The following is a 20277-nucleotide window of genomic DNA, read 5'->3' as shown; positions in this document are numbered from 1 at the left end:
CCTGAGAGGATGCTTCGCTCTCTCCATCGCTACTCGAACAGTTACGAGAACTTTCTCGAGGCTTCAGGCCTTGAGACCAACGAACTGGCCCTGACCCTGGCATGGGTTGTTCTTTGGAAGCCCTCCAAGATTTCCTGTCATAGTTGTTAGCATTCGCAAGTACAGATGGGGGCATGATGATCTTACCTTTGCCATTTCCGTATCTACACAGACGGCATTGCTCTTTTTCCAGACTGACGCCCTCGACGATGATTTCGGGGCAGTTCACCATCAACTCACCGCGGATGCAGAGTTGGACGATGCGAGTGCTCAGTCGTGAGCACTCCTTACACTGGACGTTCTCGCCTCGACACATGATTGCTCAAGAAGGGTTAGTATCATTCTTGGATGTTGAAGTGTTAGTGAACTTACTGGATGGTAGAACGATGGTGGTAGCGTCTGAAGGGCTGTTGCGGTTATAGAATTGAAAAGTAGAATGAGACTTGTAACCAGACAAGATACGATTAATATAGTAGAAGGAAAGATTGAATGAATGTCCCTTCCAGAGGTAACATGAGATTGTTCTAATATTATTGTTCTGTAGAATTCACCTTTCGAACAACCAGTATTCTATACATGAATGGTGTTCGTCGTAATCGAGGCCTGCTCTGTGAAGAATGAAAAGATGGAAACAAGATGTGTGTTCGAGGCACAACAGTACAGTGCATCGCATGTGAATTAATATACCTATGGGACATTATCGGAATACTTGTTCTGCCTGCATTGTTCCAAGTTGCTATTTTGATCTTGTTTCAGTCGCTAGCAGTATTTGTTTTGTTGGTGAGCTACTCAATTGCTCTCACCAAACTTCTTTGTTCACAAGAACAACCACTTCGTCCGCCTCGAACGCCCGAATTAGAAACAAAGCAGCGCTAAGACTTAATCTCAGGGGATGTTGGTAGGTATCTTTGCGTACTTTGTTTAGATATGTTTGAGTTGTTGAACATTTTCAACTTCAGTAATATATAGTCAGTCAGTCACATGGGGAGGCAGTTCACCAAGTTGAATATCAGACATTCAATGTATGACCCATTAATCAAGATAGTTTGTGTTTTCGGATCTCTTTGATTATTTTTGATTAAAAATTCAAGTGTATCGTAAAGGCAGGTTTGTAGTTGCCTGCCAGTGTCAAGATGTGCTGTGCGTTTACGTTTTTTCCCCCAGGCAGCCTCTATTATCTCTATTGAAATCAATATTTTCAACCAAACAATAAGGAGTATAACCCACATAATATTTTTGCTAGTAACAAATCTTTTCTTTCGTCTTTGATCCTTTCTCTGGACATGCACAAATGAAACTCTCTCAATCAAATCACCACAGATGTCATAATGTGGTCTCGTCCATTCACCATACCACAGGCTTACCTGCTTCCCTTTCTATCGACATGTCTCTTTATGATACAACTCGGCCTCTCGATAAGCGACCTTCCGTCTATCAAGCTTATGCAGGATATCGTGTGCAGACAGGTTCATCATGTTGATAGCCCCGAGCTCCTCCCTGAAGAATCCTGTCGAGATGAGCCAGTGCAGTACAGACTCAACTTTATCGTTACGGGAATGCAAATCGCAGGCACTATTTCCGGTACAAACATCCATTCGCGACACTCTTTGAGGTACCTCATGCTGACATTTATGCAGCCGCTCTGGTAGCTTTACCGTTGGGGCTTCTCGCAGATCGAATCGGTCGTCTTCCTGTACTCGGTGCAAGCATATCCAGCATGCTTCTCTCCCAAGGCTACGCCATGTTTGTGTGCTGGCAATCAGACAATATCCCGCTCGAAGCCATTTGGGGTATCGGTGTTCCCTTGCTATTTGGCGGAGGCAGGAGTGTTGCTGAAGCTATGGTATTTGCCATCATCGCGGATGTTGTATCCGAAGACAAGCGGTAGGTCATACTTGTTTTTGGGACGACGAGTACGATTTGCTGACCCCTCTGGTCAGATCAACGTGGCTTCAGTGGGTTGTCGCATCTGTTCTCGGCGCCCAGCTTGTTGGGCCTGTACTATCAGGAAAGCTAGTCCAGTCCTCCTCCATATGGATACCGCTCTTCTTATCCTTGAGCTTAATATCTGTCGGTGGTTTTATTCTCATCGTCTTGACACCGGAGACTTTGAAGCAAACACAGTCTCAGGATGATGGTACCGCAAGCATTGATCCGTACACCTACGGTCTCGAGCTGGACAACCTCAACTTTGAGCTACCCGAGAAAGCGTTAGCACTGGACACAGTCAAGTCGATGTTTTCTAGGCCTCTTGTCTGGCTTCTACCAGGTGCTGTCATGACGATACCGCTGGCTACCACACAAACAGAAATCATCATCCGCTTGATGCCGATACAGTTCGACTGGCCCCTCCATCGATCTATACTTATTGTGTCTCTGCAAAGCCTTGTCACGCTGCTCACCCTGTGTATATTACTACCTGTCATCACTTACACGTGGACCAAGTTCTCTCACTCGTCAGCTCACTTCCGTTACTCAATTCTTGCTCGTTCGAGTTCCCTTTTGTTTTTCGCCGGCTGTCTCTGCATGATGATGGTCACAGATGAATCTTTTGTTATTGCCGGTCTGACCATCGCGGCTCTCGGCTCTGGTCTACCCACGCTGTGCCGCGCAATGCTAGTTGGAATGGTGGACAAAGGACGTGCTGGGACTCTATTTGGAATGCTGGCAGTTGGTGAAATCTTGTGGTTCCTCATTTTTGAGACAAGCATGGGGGCACTGTTTGGACTTGGCTTAAGCTCGTGGATTGGGATGCCGTTTTGTCTAGCAATAGCCGCTGCTTTCTTGATAGCTCTGACAGCTTCGCTGGCCCCCACGAGGTTGCTGACGGTTGATGATACACAAATATGCATGGTATGAAATGTAATCGTGCTTATATCACAATGATTTCAAAAGTCATGAGAATTCCTAACACTACACATGCGGTTACCCTAGAGCGTCTCACAACCCAACATTCACATACGTTTTGTCCTATGGCTATATATCTAGGACAGCAGCTCATGATACGAGTTGTTGAGATAGTTGAAGTATTTATGTAATGTTGACTAGACCACATCGTGGTATCAATTGCGCAATGTTTGTTCTGCAGATCAGGTTATTGATGTTTGAAAAGGTAACTAGGCATTCAGAGTGGCCAGATCATTTGCTACAGACCAAAAGAGAAACTAAAACTAGACCTCACATAAAGATTACAGGTTCAAGTTGGTGCTTACTATGAGTGGATAACAAAGACTAAAGACCGACGTTACCATGTACTTTCTGCATTAGCATCACTTGATCGTCGCAATACCGATGCAAGATGAACCAGTAATAGAATAGTCAATGGCTCTAACAGCTGCAAGTCTCGGCTCCTTTTCGTCGATACACATTCAGTTTACGTGAGACCCATCACGGTGAACTTTTGCCAAAGCCTAATTGATTCGATCCCGCCACGTTTGTCTCAGTTGAAGATGCCGTTGTCGAAATCGAAAGATGAGTGAAACGAGGAGAAGCCAGGGTACAAATAAAATATCTTGGCCCAAATACTACCCAGGGAGACTTAGTACGCAGCAATACTCAACCTGATGCAACTATAAAGCTGTTTACTGTGGCATCTCTTTCATATCGGCCTGTCTCGTTCAAAAATACTCTCTTTACATTAATCAATTTCTAATCAGCGACACTGAGCCTCTAAAAATCAATAATACACCATCACGTCATTTCACCAGGGGGGTCAATCAGTCCACTATCTCTGTGTTGAGCAATTTAGAGACATCGACAGTATCTCACTTAAAGACGGTGGCTCACGACAACGTCTGAAAGGTATTGGATAGAAATGGCAGCTCCGATAATCAATACAGAAGAGGCCCTTCGTCGGGTCATTTACAATACACCCATAATTGACCATCACGCCCACCCTCTTCTCAAACTCAGCGCGATAAGAAAACACCCTCTTCTTTCAATCGCTACCGAGGCCAATGGAGATGCTATCGTGGACTCAAAGACTGGCCTGGCTCATCTCCGTGTTGTGAAGCTCCTCTCTCGTCATCTCGGCACTGAGCCGACCTGGGACGCCGTCGAAGCTGCCGTGACAAGGAAACAAAAGGGCAACTATGACGAGTGGATAAAGACATGCCTTTCAGGAATCGAAAACATATTGGTCGATGATCTCTTGGGTGACCCAGCTGATGTTGAACCATACCATACCCTTGATGCCTACACGAGGAGCCCCAACAAGCGTATTCTTCGTATCGAAGAAGTCGCGGCAGATTGCATCGAAAAGGCCTGTGGACAATTCTCGCACCCTTCCGAAGCATTCTCTGGATCCGTCGAGAACTTTATGAATGCCATATACGATGCTCTCGATGATCCTGAGATCGTCGGTTTCAAGTCAGTCATCTGCTACCGAACAGGTCTTGCTGTCACTCAAGTTACCGACCTTGAGATCATCATGCAAAAATTCCAGCTCATCTTTGAAGCCAGAAAAGAGGACGGCGCTCAGATATTCGAGAGACTTGACCATGAGCCTCTCAACGACTACTTTCTTCACATCCTGGCCGGTCTGATTCAAAACAGTGAGGACGAGCATAAAAAGCCAATTCAGTTCCACACTGGTCTAGGTGATAACGATATTACCTTGTGCAAGTCATCACCCGCTCATCTACAGGAGTTCATCAAGACATACCCAGACGTCCCGATCGTTTTGCTCCACGCCAGTTATCCATTTACCCGTGAGCTGGGATATCTGGCTACCGTTTACGCAAACGTTTATGCTGATATCGGAGAAGTGTTCCCCTTTATCAGTCGCGAAGGACAAGAAGGGGTTGTCCGACAGATCTTAGAGCTTTGTCCGACATCAAAGATCCTTTGGAGTACTGATGGACATTTCTTCCCGGAGACTTACATCGTAGCCGTGGATCAGCTCCGAGAAGTATTGCAGACTGTCCTGGTTGATTATGTCAACAAGGGAGACTTTTCTTGGACACAAGCAGCTCAGATGACACGAGACATGCTCTTCAATAACGCAAACAAACTCTACGACCTCGGCTTGGATTTCAAGCCTCTCCTCATAAATTCTAGCCATGGGCTTGAATGCTCGGAGCAGAATAACATCGCAACGCTCTCACGGTTCCTCAAGAATAAGGAAGAACCAAGGTTCTTGCAGGTTACTTGGACCGACTACACCGCCATGTCGAGGGTGCGAGCAATTCCCATGCGTCGTGTATGGTCTTTACTGCGAAGCGGGGAGGACTTTGCTTTTGGCGTAACCAAGGCTGGCCTTGGCATTGATCAGAGGGACTGTCCAGTGCCCAGCGTTACACCGACAGGGGAGTATAAGCTGCATCCAGATCTAAGCACCCTTCGCCTTGGCCCCCGAAAGGGATATATCACAGTCATGGGCGACTTCAAGGAGAAGAACGGATCTGCAGCGTCTCTCTGCACACGCACTCTCTTGAAGAGGACAATTGACCAAGCAGCTAACCAAGGGCTTGAGTTCACACTCGGATTTGAGATCGAGCTAGTCCTTTTCCGTCGCTGTGGGACGGCCGGGTACGAACCTCTCGAAACGGACGGACACGCTTGGTCGGTGACCCGAGCTATGGACCATGAAGCGGCGACTGAGGTCCTTGAAGATGCCATCGAGAAACTTGATGCTGCTGGTATATACATCGAGATGATACACCCCGAAAGCTCCAATGGACAATATGAATTCGTGATGCCCCGAGCACCGGCGTTGGAGGCCGTGGACAACCTTCTTTTCACAAGAGATGTTATCAGTGGATGTGCTACAGCAAAAGGATTCCGCATGACGCTCCATCCCAAGCCATATGAGACGGAGTGTGGAACAGCAGCACACATGCATATGTCTATCTCAACGCCCATTGGATCAGAGAAGGACGTTTACGAGCCCTTCTACGCTGGTATTCTAAAGCACCTTCGGGCCATCGCGGCATTTACATACAGCAGCAAGGTTAGTTATGACAGGGCCGTGGATGGCTGCTGGGCCGGTGGTACTTGGGTTGCCTGGGGCACTCAGAACCGCGAGGTGCCGCTGCGCAAGGTTGAAGGTAGTCACTGGGAGATCAAGTGCATCGACGGAATCGCCAATCTTTACCTGTCACTGGCAGCGATCATACTAGCAGGCGTGCAGGGACTCGCTGACAACGAGGGGCTTGTCTTGGGAGATTGCACAAAGGATCCCGCATTACTGTCGTTGTCTGAAAGAGAAGAACTCAATATAAGCGCAAGGTTACCACGGAGTATACAAGAGGCGCTCCAGGCACTACAGCAAGATAGAGAGTTGGTAGGGTTGCTTGGGGCAGAAGTGGTGCAAAGATATATCGAGATTAAGAATGCTGAGACGGCTTTCCTGGAGGAGCTGAATGTCGATGAGCGAAGGCAGTGGATTATGGAGCGATACTGAGGTGGTAGTCATGATCTCGTCTATCTACAGCGGAGACTTTGATCTGTACTCTCCATGTTGCCGGTAGTTGGACTAATTAGTGGGTGAAGAATCGAAACGAAAACTTGGCATCTTGAAGAAGAGTTTGTAAATGTCATGTTCCCTGTCAGCTGAACAGCATTTATGTGGTGATTCGTGACTAGAGACGGAAGAAGCGAAGCTACTACCTATTTACATGGACAGGGCTTTCGCGAGATCCGCAGAACTGGTCAAGCAAGGATGATGACAATTCGAAATGCGATAAATAGACGAAACTGACCACTGGCTTAGTTTACTTGAGCATGAAGAGAGAAAGGGTTTGTTTCTTGGTTGGAATGGGAGGACTGGAGATGGAGGGTTGAGCATTGTTAGAATGGCGGATGATTCCATTGCCTCATTCCATACAGGCTATAACTGGAATGTGTATGTATGTATGTATATATTCAGAGACAGCCACTTCACCGGTAACTGTCAAAACAAGAGTAAGACGTTTTGAATGACAATTGTTCTGTACAGGCTTTTGAATGCATAATCTTGAGCGTTGATAGGCTGTGGTGGTTCTTATTGGAGAGTCTAGAACCTCATCTGCCAAGGATCGTATCATGTTATTTAAAGGTGTCTTTCAAAGTGGAGCCTCCCCCGAGTAAAGTAAAGAAGAGTTGTCGATCTGTTGATGAAAGTCAGATCGAGAAATAGAAAAGGCTTCCATGGTGGGGGGAAGGAATAAAAAACGTCGCTAATTTGTCGCCTTTTACCCGGGGGGTGTGTTTGGTGCTTGGTTTTTGCTTTTTGCTTGGATGGGGAAATTAAAATAAACGGAGCAAAACACCTACCCGGGGTGTAATGTCCGCAAACCAATCAATATTTATTCAATGGATATCAGTATACGAAGTGCAGAGTTTATTCTCTATCAGCGTTTGAACAGTTAGAGAGTAAAATATCTGTTCAACTATATATCAGAGTTTACCTACCAAACAACTAATTCCATCTACGGAAAAGTGCCCTGGCTAGAGAACCGGTCTAAGGCATAAGGGTCCTGGTCAACAGTCCAGGCACATTTGACAGTTCAACGACTTTGCCACTGGAAATGAGGTGGATCGAACCAACGTTTCAAACAGTATCCGCATTGTTGATAATAATAACCAGAAAAGTACATTAAATTCCTGCCATCTACGAAAGAGTGAGAGATACAATAACTGTCAGCTTTGTCGAGTCAATAAATCAAACAAAACTGCCATGTACTTGATGTCCCGTATGCATACATTTAAACTTTATGTAGTGGCCTAATCCGTCTTTCAGCTCTTGAGGTCTTGAGCATTTAACCTTGACTACCTACATATCAGGCGGAGAAGAGACCACCTGTCGGTCGCATTCATCCAGATCCGCTTGATTCCGCCCGCCTGTTTCTTTTTCTTTTTCTGTCTGTGCGTTATTCTCTTCCTTTTCTGTCTGTCTCTATTTCTTTCCTCGCAGGGCTCTCGTTTGTGTTAATCGATGCACGCGATCGGCCAGGCTATGGACGATCGTTACCCTTTTCATCCTTGCATCAATGTTCATCACCCGTAGCCGAACTCAATCTAGTTTGGAGTTTGTTTTCTTTCAATGTTGATCACTGAATGAATATGCACTATATATTCAAGAACTTCTGGTTGGATTCAAAGAGCAGATATTGATGGAAAGAATTGAATGATGAATGCCATGCTAAACCAGTCTCTACCATTCAATCCATTCATGCCCACTTGATAAGTCAACCAACCACGGGTGGGTTACTCAACGGTTTACTCCGGCCTCTATAGGTACCTATAGTCCACTATAGTCCACCTGCAGCTTACCTACCTACTTACCCATTCTAACTCCCCGCCCCATGGCGCCAGACTCAATTGGCTCTTCCCATCTCCGCGCAATCCGCTTCATGGCTGTTTGTAACTGGGCTAACTCCGGCAACGACGGGGATGGTATTTCTGACATGTCCCATTTCCATTTGAAAACGAATGCCTGATATTCATCTTGACTTGGCAGAGTTTGACTGCAAAACCTTCTAGCAAAGAACATCAACCTTGGCAGAAGTGTCATACAATCAATGGCAGAAACTGAATGATACCTTAGTACTGAAACCAGTCACTATAATCACCACCTCCAACACCTAGACCTAGACATAGACCACCTTGCCTGCACCTCCACGCGTCGGGTAGCTTCTCTAAAGGGCCAAGCTTTATTGCTCTACTGCTACAGTACCTGCCATCCAACCAAACCACACACCCCCAAAAAAGCCTCCGCTGATCACAGCACTCTCCTCCCAATCCCCATCCTTCCTCCCCAGCTCTTACATCCCAAATCCCGGACAGTCTTTTGTGTCCCGTCAGCTGCAGTTGCGACTTCGCACAACTCGCTCCTTTAGAGCAAGTCTGCACGATATTGAAGTTGAGCACTCACGGGCACAGATAGCAACAGCAACAAGGGCGATGCACGCATTCTCAGTCCTGGAATACTCTTCAGCATCTTTCGGTCGCTATTGAAACGGTTGCCATCCCCGGAAACACCGAGTCAGCACACCCACGCTCAGAAAGCTTTCGCCTCCTTTGGCTGTGCTGTCGATCATCGGTCCACAATCGCAACCTCTCTTTGCGACAGGCAGTTCGAGTTATTCTAGACGACGGCGATAGCGACGACAAGAGAGGACCACGTTGAAGCTTGGCATCCACCTAACTTCTGTTCAAGAGTGCAGGTGCCGAGACGAGCTTCATCTTCGCCCCATAGACTACAACTGCCCTTTGCCTTCATCAAACCTTTCGAGCACCACTTCCTCGACCTTTATCCCATCGTCTGCGCCTTGAACTAACTACTTTCCAACAAAGTTGACGATGCCGCGTCGTCGCGCTCGACCCTCGCATCCTTTCTTTTAGCCTGCCTATCATGCGCATCGCCATTCGTGAGCAGCTTGCGGCCCTCGTCCTTCTCGCCGTCCTCGTCTCCCTCGCAATCGTCTCTATTCCAACATGGATTTACGTCAACCGCTTTGTCGTCGATATCGAGCGCGATGGCCTGCAACTTACAGCTTCTCTCAAGGCGTCCCGGATTTCGGCGGAGCTTGATCTTATTGAAACCATCGCCATGACCATTTCCTCTCGAATTCTTGTCCAGAATGCACTCACCAACTACTACAACACTGGCAGGAATGAGTGGACAGATGCCCGTGAGGATCTCGAAAGCGCACTTTCTGTCAGCACGACGTCGGGCTTGCTGCAGATAAGACTCTATTCAAGAAACAACACAAAAACCAAAGGCGGCGTTTTGCTCAATGTGACATCTCTTTCGCTACCAGAGATTGAACTCCCCTACAAGGATTCGGAAGGATCTAATGTTTTTCTTGGTGACACTGACCTCGGCTACCCTCCAAGCCTGTTCCCTAATCTTACATATATTGATCTCGAAAGGCCGAACAATGTGCGGAACAACACTACCGCATATGCGGCCGAGGCCTTTGACGATGTTCGAATTGCTCGCGATGGAGGTTTATTGCTCGGTCCTCTGGTTCTCAACGAATCTTCTTCTCTCTTGTCCGTGACCATTCCTGTTCGTGACAACAACGATACTTTTATTCTGGGCTATATGAGCGTTGTCACTCTTGCTCAATCCCTCACTTCAATTCAGGAATCCCGCGAAGGACTGGGCGAGACAGGCTCAGTTCTACTTATTGGACCAACAGACCGATCCAACCGCTTCAACAAGACACAGCCAGCAAGCAATGCCACGTACACCCCTGACCGTGATGAATTTGGCAATGTACTAGTCAAATTCGTCCTTCCCCCAAAGAGTCCAGAGGGACACAAGGATCTTCACGATATTCATCAGTTTGTCAGCGAGTATGGCAACAGGGCATTTCCGGTAAAGAATTATCCAGCAGCATTCGATTCATTCACCAAGCATTACAATACAGTCAGCAACGCCAGTTCTCTAATAAACACCCACAACGAACAAAACGCCCGTGTCGCTGTTGGCTTTGCTCGAACACAGACCCCCCTGGCAAACTGGACAGTCATTGTCGAGAAAGCCAAATGGGAAGCGTATAAGCCGATAAACACTTTGCGGAATATCCTTCTTGGTACTGTCTTTGGTACTGTCGGTTTGATAGCATTGATTATCGTTCCCTGTGCTCACATCAGTGTTTTGCCTATTCGAAAACTCAAGGCTGCCACAGAAAAGTCGATTAACCCCCCAGGATACGAAGACTCGTTTATCGACTCCGACTCTGAATTCGATGACGAGATTCCAAGCTCTGGAGGCCAATCACGACGATCAAAAAAGAAGGGACCTATAGCCAAATTCATCCGACGACTTCAGGGCAAATCGAATGGACCCAGCTCGAATCGAGATGTGGCCCGTCGTATGTTCAAGATTCCCGCCAAGGTCGATGATCGAAAACACTTTGTCACAGATGAGCTTACCGAATTGACACGGACCTTCAACGACATGAGCGACGAATTAGTGAAGCAATATCTATCTCTCGAAGTCAAGGTTGCCGAGCGCACCAGAGAATTGGAGGAGAGCAAGAAGGCTGCAGAGGCAGCCAATGAGAGCAAGACGTTGTTCATTGCCAACATCTCTCATGAGCTCAAGACCCCTTTGAATGGCATTCTTGGCATGTGCGCCGTGTGCATGGAGGAGAATGACATTGTGCGGATCAAGCAGTCGTTGAAGACACTTTACAAATCGGGCGACCTACTACTTCATCTTTTGGAGGATTTGTTGAGTTTCTCCAAGAACCAGATTGGCCAACAACTCAACCTCGAGTTGAGAGAGTTTCGCCTGGCTGATATCCGATCACAAATCTTGACCATTTTTGATAAACAGGTTCGAGAAGGAAAAATCAATTTCTCAGTAGATTTCATTAGCTCCGATAATGTCGAGTTTAGTGCGAGTCCAGATCGAACAAATGGCGAGACGAGATTGCCAGCACTGGGCCCCCATGGAACCGGAAGACTCAAGGATATGTGCTTGTGGGGTGACCAGCACCGTATACTCCAGGTCATCATCAACTTGGTGAGCAACAGTCTCAAGTTTACGCCTCACAATGGAAGTGTTTCGGTACGCATCAAGTGTCTCGGAGAAGCAGAAGCACTTGCCGAGAATGATAGTCGAGCATCGTCAATATCCAAGAACTCACGAAACAACTCGCGGACGGGACGCCCTCGACAACGTGGAAGCGCCAGCTCGGCGAATTCAGGAACCTCAGGTCGAAACTCGGCACAAAAATTCGGCAGCACAGGAACCGCACTTTCTATCAACCCTAGGGACCCGAAGGCGACGCCTCATGTGCAAGTCCGTGAGCGATCACCGACGCCGCCTCCCCCGGGTGCCAAATCGTATATCTTCGAGTTCGAGGTTCAAGACACTGGCCCGGGTATTCCGGAGCACATGCAGCAAAAGGTGTTTGAGCCTTTCGTCCAAGGAGATCTTGGCTTGAGCAAAAAGTTCGGCGGTACTGGTCTTGGGTTGAGTATCTGCCACCAGTTGGCAGGCCTTATGGGAGGCTCTATCAAGTTACGGAGTACTATGGGCGTGGGCACAACCTTCACTATGCATATTCCATTGAAATACGTCAAAGACCGGTAAGATATGATCGCCAACGATGCATATGCCTGTACTAATGTTCAGATCTAGGACTTCAAGCACTGCTTCAAGCAGTGTCAAATCCCGGCCAACAAGCGTAGATGCTGGCGATCTGGAACTGCAGCGAACTGCCCCTAGCACTCCCAAACCTGCCACCGAGACCAAGTCGGCGGGGGCTCTCAACCCTCAACCTCGATTAGTCGGCCTAAGTCAACCTTATTTTGCTGCAAACCCTCCAGCTGTCAAGAGTACACAGCAAAAGATGGCTGAAATTGACCGTGCCATGGCGAACAAGAATGGTCAAAGAGTACGTGTTTTAGTTGCAGATGATAACTCGACAAACATTGAAGTTGTCAGCCGCATGCTGAAACTTGAGGACGTTTACGATGTGACCATTGCAAAAGATGGCCAGGAAGCATACGATCTCGTCAAGGCGACAATGGAGAAAAACCAGTCTTTCGACGTGATCTTTATGGATGTCCAAATGCCAAATGTTGACGGACTACAAAGTACCCGACTTATTCGAGAGATGGGTTACAAATCCCCCATTGTTGCCCTTACAGCCTTTTCCGAAGAGAGCAACGTCAAGGAATGCATCGACTCTGGTATGGATGAGTTTCTTGCTAAACCTATCCGACGGCCAGCTCTCAAGCAAGTTCTCAAAAAATTTGCGACAATCCCCGAGGAGCCAGAGAACGAGAAGCGCTCGTCTTCGCTCAAGCCAAAAGCGAGGGTAAACGGTCACGCCGTTCAGCCACATAAGGAGGGAGAGAATGGTGCACCGAAGGAGAAGCACTGATGACACATTTGATCGATATTCATGCTAAGACCCTTATTGGGAACAACAGCAAAGCGACGTATCGCACACCTAACGACATACCCATCCGATAACACTACCTTATTCCACAAACATCCTTTATTTGTTTCAAGTTGCAAAAGTTTAGCGGGAGGATATCTCTGTTTTTCGGAGTTTAGCAGTTTCTTTGTTCATTTAGCAGAAGGAGGTGGGTCAGGAAAATAACGGCCTGATACTTTCTGGGTTCTTGGGGGTGTTGTTATGCGCGTCCAGAACTATTGTTAACCTTTTAGTTTGGATCCTTTCTCTTTTATTTCCCAGTCATCGCATTACAGTCGATGGTCCCGCACATACACATAGGCGTACACGTTTTGACCTATTTTATTTAGTCTTTATTCCCCCAGTTATTGAGGCATTGGCTGTAGCTGGAAAGAGTCTGCGCGGAAGGGGAGGCGGCTTAGCTACAGCATTCAAAGGGGAGATAGAGAGGAGGAATCAAAGGAGAGTGAGAGAAGAAGGAGAAAGAAGTGGACAAGAGGCGTATATATATACTCATGTAATTATATAAATGCGCATAATATTGTGATGAAGGAAGAACAGAAACTCGTCACTTGGACACATTGCATACATGGTTTTAGCCCGGGTATCCATTCATGACTTAAAAAAAGAAGCTCTTCAAGATAATAGGCCAACTCGGTTAACACCACGGTACTCGTGATTCCAGATTGACATGTTGCTATGGATTGTTTTCAGCATTCTGGGCCAGACTGGCGCATAACACAGGATTCATTTTCTGTGACACTCATATGTCCTTCACACAAGAAGGCGCAGTGGCAGAGTGGTCTAATGCGATAGACTAGAAATCTATTCTCTTCGGAGGCGTCTGTTCGAATCAGGCCTGCGTCGGTGTTATCTTTTTGTGGTTCTTGGTGTCTCCTTGCTGATTGCCCGGTTTGTGCAACTACTACTTTCCGGAGTAATATGAAATTGGTGGAGTAATGCATTAAACAATTTCAAGTATAACCTACTTTAAGTTGATTAGTGATGTGATTGTTTAACAATCAATGATATACTGCAACAGTCATCTGTAAGTTTTATCAAATCAGTAGTTTTAAGCTTGTATAGTAACAAAAATACCTAAAGCTCTGTATGCGATTTCCGTTGCTAAAGCTAATTTACAGTGTTCAACCTCTCCAACGGCAGGGTATGTTTCAGGGGACCTTTTCACTGGGGCGCGTTAGTTGCTCCCCGGGGCGCCAACCACTGGACTCCTGCGACCCGACTCCTTCATGGGGGGCACAGCCTACTCCACCTGCCCTTTAGCAGACTGCATAAGGAGAATGAAGGAGGTAGGTACGTACTCCTTCAATACACACGTAAGGCTTCACGAGCCACAGCGCGACCGTTCCATTCTATCCCCGTCAGCTTCACAAGAGGGTCGCATATTTTTCCTCCCCTCGCAACTCCGAGTCCCTTCCATCAACGAAATTATACTACATTTACATTGCGCGCACCGAACGAGACGGATAGATCGATTCTGACGACGATACAATGGCCGACGAACAACCCCGTGGCATCGACCACACTGATTCCATCGACTCAAATGATGGCCCGAAGCAGCCGGACAAGAAGAAGAGTCGCCGCCCTGCGAGTGAGTGCGCCCCAAATAATGCGCTTCATATAAAAACTATGCGCGAATGAATTCGCACAAGGGGAACTGTAAATGCTAATTGATGCATCTCAGACACTGCCTTTCGACAGCAGCGTCTAAAGGCCTGGCAGTATGTCATTGCTACCCTCATCCCATCTTCTCAATCGCCCCTTCGATGCTGATACAATGCGACAGGCCTATCCTCACACCAAAGACTGTTTTGCCTCTCTTCTTCGCCATTGGAATTATATTCGCTCCCATCGGCGGACTGCTGTTGTACGCGAGCTCTCAGGTACAATCTCCCTGAAACCCCAAACCACCTCTGCCACTTCATTCTAATGCGCAAATATAGGTTCAAGAGATTCGACTCGACTACACCAACTGCATTGTCGATGCTCCCATTCGTAGTAGAGGTGGAAGCAACTTTACAGCAATGCCTGGCAGCGCCGTCAGCACTGCATTCAAGAGTTCTAACAGTTCCGTGAATGCTCAATGGGCGCGCGAGGTCAACGTCAGCACCATCCTCGACAACGGTGTTAGAACTTTCAACCCTCGATGCCATCTCAAGTTCACCATCCCAGAGGAGATGGGTCCTCCAGTCCTCTTCTACTACCACCTCACCAATTTCTACCAGAATCATCGTCGATACGTTCTCTCCTTCGACACGGACCAGCTCAAGGGTTCAAAGCGATCCATCAGCGATATTCGCAACTCTGATTGCACTCCTCTATATGGAGAGGGAGACAAGCCTTATTATCCCTGTGGTCTCATCGCCAACTCTATGTTTAACGATACCTTCACTAGCCCCAAGCTCACAAACCCCCCAGGCGTCAGTGGCAACGAGACATGGACCTACCTTATGAGCAACAATTCGGGTATCTCATGGGATAGCGACAAGGATCTTTACAAAAAGACTGAGTATAGCTACGATGAAATTGTGCCACCTCCCAACTGGCAGAAACGCTACCCCGATGGATACACCAAAGATACTCCTCCTCCTAACCTCAAAGAATGGGAAGCTTTTCAGGTCTGGATGCGTACGGCGGGTCTTCCCACCTTTAGCAAGCTTTACCAGCGCAACAACACCCAGGCTATGTGGCCAGGAACCTACGACCTTATCGTCGATGACCGTAAGTCAGCCGCCAGACGTTTCTAGGACATTTTGTCTAACCCATGCCAGATTTCCCGACTCGAGAGTACAAGGGTTCCAAGTCCATCATCATCTCTACCCGAACCGTTATCGGAGGACGCAATCCCTTCCTCGGCATCGCCTACGTCGTCGTCGGTGGTGTTTGCATCCTTCTCGGTACTGTCTTTACAGTCACTCATCTTATCCGACCCAGGTTTGTCTTTTGTGTGACCTTGGGTATTCTTCTTACTAACCTGACAATAGAAAATTGGGTGACCATACTTATCTCTCGTGGAACAACGCCCCTGGTGCCAAGTCTGGTCCCAGTACGGCCGTCGCTTCCGGTCGCGAACTCCGTCCTGGCGAAGCCTAGTCAGCTCGCGACGATTCTCGCGCTCTTCTCGAACATCCTTCAAGTCCAGCCTCTGCATCTCTCAAGTCCCCGCCTAGCGCAACAGGTGGAATTCTCCTACCTATGTCGTCCTCATCCAGGTCAGGCGCGTAAGTCGGATACGTGAAACAAGCACTCGGCGTTGACTGCTGGGTACCAAGAGATGGTGCTCTGAATCATGTTTTGGTTTTCTGGATATCGCCATTTGTTTTTATTGCTCATGTGGCTCTTTGTCTTTTCCTTTTGGTGTGCGACTAGTCATTATTGCAGTCTCCGACTCTTCTGTTTTCTTTTTTGGGCATTGGAAGGGTAGCAAAGGTCCGACTCCAACAATATTCCCTTGTGACATAGCGGCCTCTTGCCTACCTATGCTTTCAAAAAGCTTGAGAAAAAATGGGACGGAGAAAGAGCGTGGATTGTATGCTTCGTACGTATTTATATGGGTAGGGAGTTTGGCGTGCTGCGACTCGGAATCATGGATAGAATGAATTGAACTGTTTACGAATGCTGTCTTGGAGAAGATGTGAAGAAAACGACAACACTTGGAAGCTCAAGCATAATCAATCACACAAACACTTTTCAGATCTTACTCAGGGAGAAATAACCTGTGAAATAATTTTGTCTAAAACTGCTTAAATTCATAAAATTACCTTATCTTAATCTGCCGAAAACAACTGTCCATTGACCGATCCTGGTCATCTCGAAATACACTGGGAAGAGCACCATCCTCTCACCAACAATAGCTACTAATTTTGGGCATACTGCTCCGCTATCCATATCGTCCCATCAAAAGACCGCGAGAGCCCACACATAAAGTAAAAACCAAAAAGTTTGCGTGTTTTAGTACAAATATTGGGAAGCAAGGAAACAAACCAGAACGTCGTAGTTCCAAGTTCACGCCGGTCTGCCGTTTAGCGCTTGCGCTGCTTCTTCTTGTTAGCACCACGGTCTTCCTCTTCCATGGCGCTTTCACGGTCTCGCTTCTTGGCCTTGCGCTCTAGCTCATCCCAATCTTCACCTTCATCCTCGCTGTCAAGCTCAGCATCCTCGTCTTCATCGTCACTGGCATTGCTGCCAAAGTCAGAGCCTTCGTCGCTGGATTCGGACTCCTCATCAAACTCGTCCTCATCCATCTCGAAAGCAGACTCCTCGTCAGACGGGTCACCGCCGTCATCGTCTGAATCAGCCTGTAGGAAGGACCAACCGCCGTCGGCGAAGAACTGGTGGGTGTCTGCTGTGACAGTCTTCATGATGGTCGGCCAGTTGAGGTTAAGAGGACCTTCTGTGTAGGCGATATCTGAAGAGTCAAGGTAGTCCTTGACTTGGTCGAGAAACTCGACAGGAATAGTGTTGACGTGGTAAGGAGGTCGTGTAAAGTCCTTGAAGACAAAGACCATATCAAAGTTCTTCAACCCGAACTGAACACGTTCCAGATGGGCAATTTCAACTTCCTCAATGGTGATAACCATGAAGGGAGGCTCGACAACCTGAATAAGACAGTCGGTAGTGGGCTGAACAAAGACGTTGCTTCGGAATGGCACACCATGGAATCCGAGCTCGCGGATAGGCATGTCAACCTCAATACCTTCGTTTCGGCCAGCCTCGGCGATCTTTTGAGCAAAGCCCTGGAACAAGCGGTCCAACTCGGCTCTTCGGCGGCGCTCCTCCTGCTCTGCCTCGAACTCGTCCTCGTCACCATATCGGTACTTGCGCTTACGGTTACCCGTTTCATCGAACTGGATGTCCGTCGCTTCTCGGTAGAATTGGACGTCCTTTGTCTTCTTCTTGTTACCGACAATAATAGGATCCTTGAGGTGAATGTGAATGATGACAATCAGCTCATGCTGGCAAGGTTGGAAGAAAAGGTGCTTGACGTTTGAGAACAACACATCCACTCTGTGCTGAGCGTTCAGGGGTGAGATGTATCGGATACCGTTCTGATGGATCTCAACCTTTCCTGGAACTCGCTTGCCCTCCATAGCAGGACGGATATAGACGTTGTCCAATACAGCCGGACGTCGGTCTAGATAATAGTTAGTATCGTCTGATCACAAACATTTCAAGGCTGACTCACTTCTTATCTCGACAAGCTTATCCTGCTCAACGACATCCTCCATATCCTTCTTCTCCTGCTCCTTCTTAACCACATCGCGCTTCATGTTGGAGATCTGAGTTGCTATTTCATTGTATCTCTCACCATCGGACGATCGGAAGGTCAAACTTCGGACAAAGTGCGCCGAAGCATCCTCGAAAGGTTGGTCATCCTTCCTACCTACACCCTGACCAGGGGACAGGAAGTTGATACGCAGGAAAGACCATTCACCTTCGTCGCTCTTACTGGCGTTCTTGATGGTGTTGATATGGAAAGGCACAGGTCGTCCCATGATAGGCAAAACGACCGTGTTGTTCTTGCTGTCAACAACAACCTCGAGGTTCTTGATTTTGGGGGGGAACTGGTTGTCTCTCTTGTAGGACTCGAAGCGCTTGAACTTCTTGACCTCGCCTCCATTTTGATCATTTGTGGATTCGGAGAATCTTGCGAGACCTTCCCTTTGCTTCTTGGCCGCAAGTTCTTTTTGATGCTCGCGTCGCTTCTTCTCGATATCGTCATTAGCGACTTGAGTTGTACGCTCTGAGCGAAGTCTTGTGGTTGTAATGTTCTTTGTAGCAACAGCACCAACACGTGAGTCCTTCTTCTCTTTCTTGGGGGCAGGCTCGGCTTCCTCGTCATCCTTGAAGAAGAAAGAGTTGGCATCGGCACTTGTAGGCGCCTCGGCAGTGAAAACCACAGGCTCCGACGAAGTAACTCTGATGGTATCAGTCAGGACCAGTGCGTATACTTTGCTGTTCTTGTCCTGGGGGTGGGGGTTTTCAATATCTTGGAAACCCGTGTTGATGATGAGGGTCATGCCGTCTTTGAGAACTCTCTGGTTCTTTGCGTTGAGAACAAGGGTGGGGTCCTTGTTCTCCAATCCGACACCCCAGCCAACGTTCTTGAGGAAATGCTTCTCCATTTCTGGCTTCTTGCTCTTGATGATACCAACAGCCCTTCCGTACACCTCCTTTGCCGTCATGCCATCGCGAATCTCCTTGATAATGGTGTTGTGAATTAGGGTGAGGAGTTTGTAGCTGCTCTCCTGGGCTTTGTTGGGGTCGACCAGGTATGTTCGTGCAATAGTTGAGCAGTAAGACTTATAACGGAGACCCATAGCTGCGATGATGATGCCTGCGTGGAGGTTGTCGTCGTTGGACTCGCCCGCGAACCTAAGATCGTACTTGCCACCACTCTGGATCGCTGGTCCCAGAATCCAGTCCAGCTGAGCGGGATCCAGGTCAGAAGGAAGCTTGCCCTTGCTAGGAAGCTGCACGGTCTTCCAGAATTGGGTGTCGTCAAGCTTCTTGTCGACTTTGTCGGCCAATGTGGAATGCTTGACTTTCTTTTCGGCGTCAAGAATGTTGGACATCTCGTCGAGGAAGTAGGGGGTCATTAAGGCGACACAGGCCTTGGAGGCAGTTCGCATCGCTCGGAGTTCGCTCTCATCTTTGACGGCAAAGGCGTATGTGGAAAGGGCTGCAGAGATGTCGACCTGGGAAACCTCCTTGCAGTGTTCAGCGAGCACCTTCTTCCACTCGTCGACGAAGGGTCCTCGGGAGGTATCTTTGGCGATCGTGCCAACCTTGTTCTATAAACACAATCATTAGAAAGCTTCAGACTATAAACAGCAACCGACTTACTCCTGCCTCCTTAATCTTGTCGGTAAGCTTAACGAAGAGCTTTTCGTTCTCCGTAGCGTCCTTGCCTCGTACGAGCACTTCGATTGGGAATCGTCCGCCTTTAAGCTGTTCGAGATGTTTGGCTGAGTCGCGGTCAGTGCAATCCAATGTAGTGGGATTTTCAATGTATCTAACCTTTCTTTGCTGTTGTGAGAATGTATAGAGTGTCGAGCGTGAACAACATCAGGGTTGTTGGAAATTCGTATCCGAGAAGCCAGAACTATAGTATTGTGTCAGCAAATTGATCGCATCCAAAGTTTGGGGCCGTTTCGTGGTAGCATACGTGAATCGCATTGTTCTTGTGAAATTCGGGGACCTCCTCAACCTTGCCCATCATCACCACCAGAGACTGGGCGCCGTTGAACAGGCCATCCTTGGAGCGTAGGTCATTCTTCCAGGCTGTGGCGAAGTGCGAAATGCGCTCCTGGAAGAGTTTGCTGTCAATCTTGATCTCGGCCATCTTGCT

General features: G+C 47.8%; 6 protein-coding genes and 1 non-coding gene across 7 annotated transcripts; 5 read left to right on the top strand and 2 right to left on the bottom strand.

The window, feature by feature from the left end:
* Positions 1–63: 63 nt before the first annotated feature.
* On the bottom strand, positions 64–355 carry FPOAC1_003131 (uncharacterized protein; the record flags this gene model as incomplete). The annotated part of the gene is made up of 2 exons (XM_044847702.1): positions 64–134; positions 187–355. The coding sequence occupies 2 exons, from the start codon at positions 353–355 to the stop codon at positions 64–66; spliced, it is 240 nt and encodes a 79-aa protein (XP_044713618.1).
* Positions 356–1367: 1012 nt separating this feature from the next.
* Positions 1368–2898, top strand: FPOAC1_003130 (uncharacterized protein; the record flags this gene model as incomplete). Its single annotated transcript, XM_044847701.1, has 3 exons — positions 1368–1620; positions 1677–1923; positions 1980–2898. 3 exons carry the CDS (start codon positions 1368–1370, stop codon positions 2896–2898), a joined length of 1419 nt encoding a protein of 472 aa, XP_044713617.1.
* Positions 2899–3853: 955 nt separating this feature from the next.
* Positions 3854–6442, top strand: FPOAC1_003129 (uncharacterized protein; the record flags this gene model as incomplete). Its single annotated transcript, XM_044847700.1, has 1 exon — positions 3854–6442. One exon carries the CDS (start codon positions 3854–3856, stop codon positions 6440–6442), a length of 2589 nt encoding a protein of 862 aa, XP_044713616.1.
* A 2931-nt stretch (positions 6443–9373) lies between these two features.
* FPOAC1_003128 (uncharacterized protein) lies at positions 9374–12869 on the top strand (the record flags this gene model as incomplete). The annotated part of the gene is made up of 2 exons (XM_044847699.1): positions 9374–12069; positions 12122–12869. 2 exons carry the CDS (start codon positions 9374–9376, stop codon positions 12867–12869), a joined length of 3444 nt encoding a protein of 1147 aa, XP_044713615.1.
* An 821-nt stretch (positions 12870–13690) lies between these two features.
* Positions 13691–13772, top strand: FPOAC1_003127. Its single transcript has one exon. It is a non-coding gene; the product is annotated as a tRNA-Ser (tRNA).
* A 645-nt stretch (positions 13773–14417) lies between these two features.
* On the top strand, positions 14418–16019 carry FPOAC1_003126 (uncharacterized protein; the record flags this gene model as incomplete). The annotated part of the gene is made up of 6 exons (XM_044847698.1): positions 14418–14517; positions 14611–14647; positions 14713–14809; positions 14870–15647; positions 15698–15860; positions 15911–16019. The coding sequence occupies 6 exons, from the start codon at positions 14418–14420 to the stop codon at positions 16017–16019; spliced, it is 1284 nt and encodes a 427-aa protein (XP_044713614.1).
* Positions 16020–16948: 929 nt separating this feature from the next.
* Positions 16949–20271, bottom strand: SPT16 (FACT complex subunit spt16; the record flags this gene model as incomplete). The annotated part of the gene is made up of 5 exons (XM_044847697.1): positions 16949–18060; positions 18112–19720; positions 19773–19894; positions 19947–20031; positions 20095–20271. 5 exons carry the CDS (start codon positions 20269–20271, stop codon positions 16949–16951), a joined length of 3105 nt encoding a protein of 1034 aa, XP_044713613.1.
* Positions 20272–20277: the final 6 nt, after the last annotated feature.

Source organism: Fusarium poae, chromosome 1 (assembly GCF_019609905.1).
Source record: "Fusarium poae strain DAOMC 252244 chromosome 1, whole genome shotgun sequence".
Classification (NCBI taxonomy): domain Eukaryota; kingdom Fungi; phylum Ascomycota; class Sordariomycetes; order Hypocreales; family Nectriaceae; genus Fusarium; species Fusarium poae.
The sequence above is the reverse complement of the archived record's forward strand: the minus strand, read 5'-3'. Positions and strand labels throughout refer to the sequence as shown.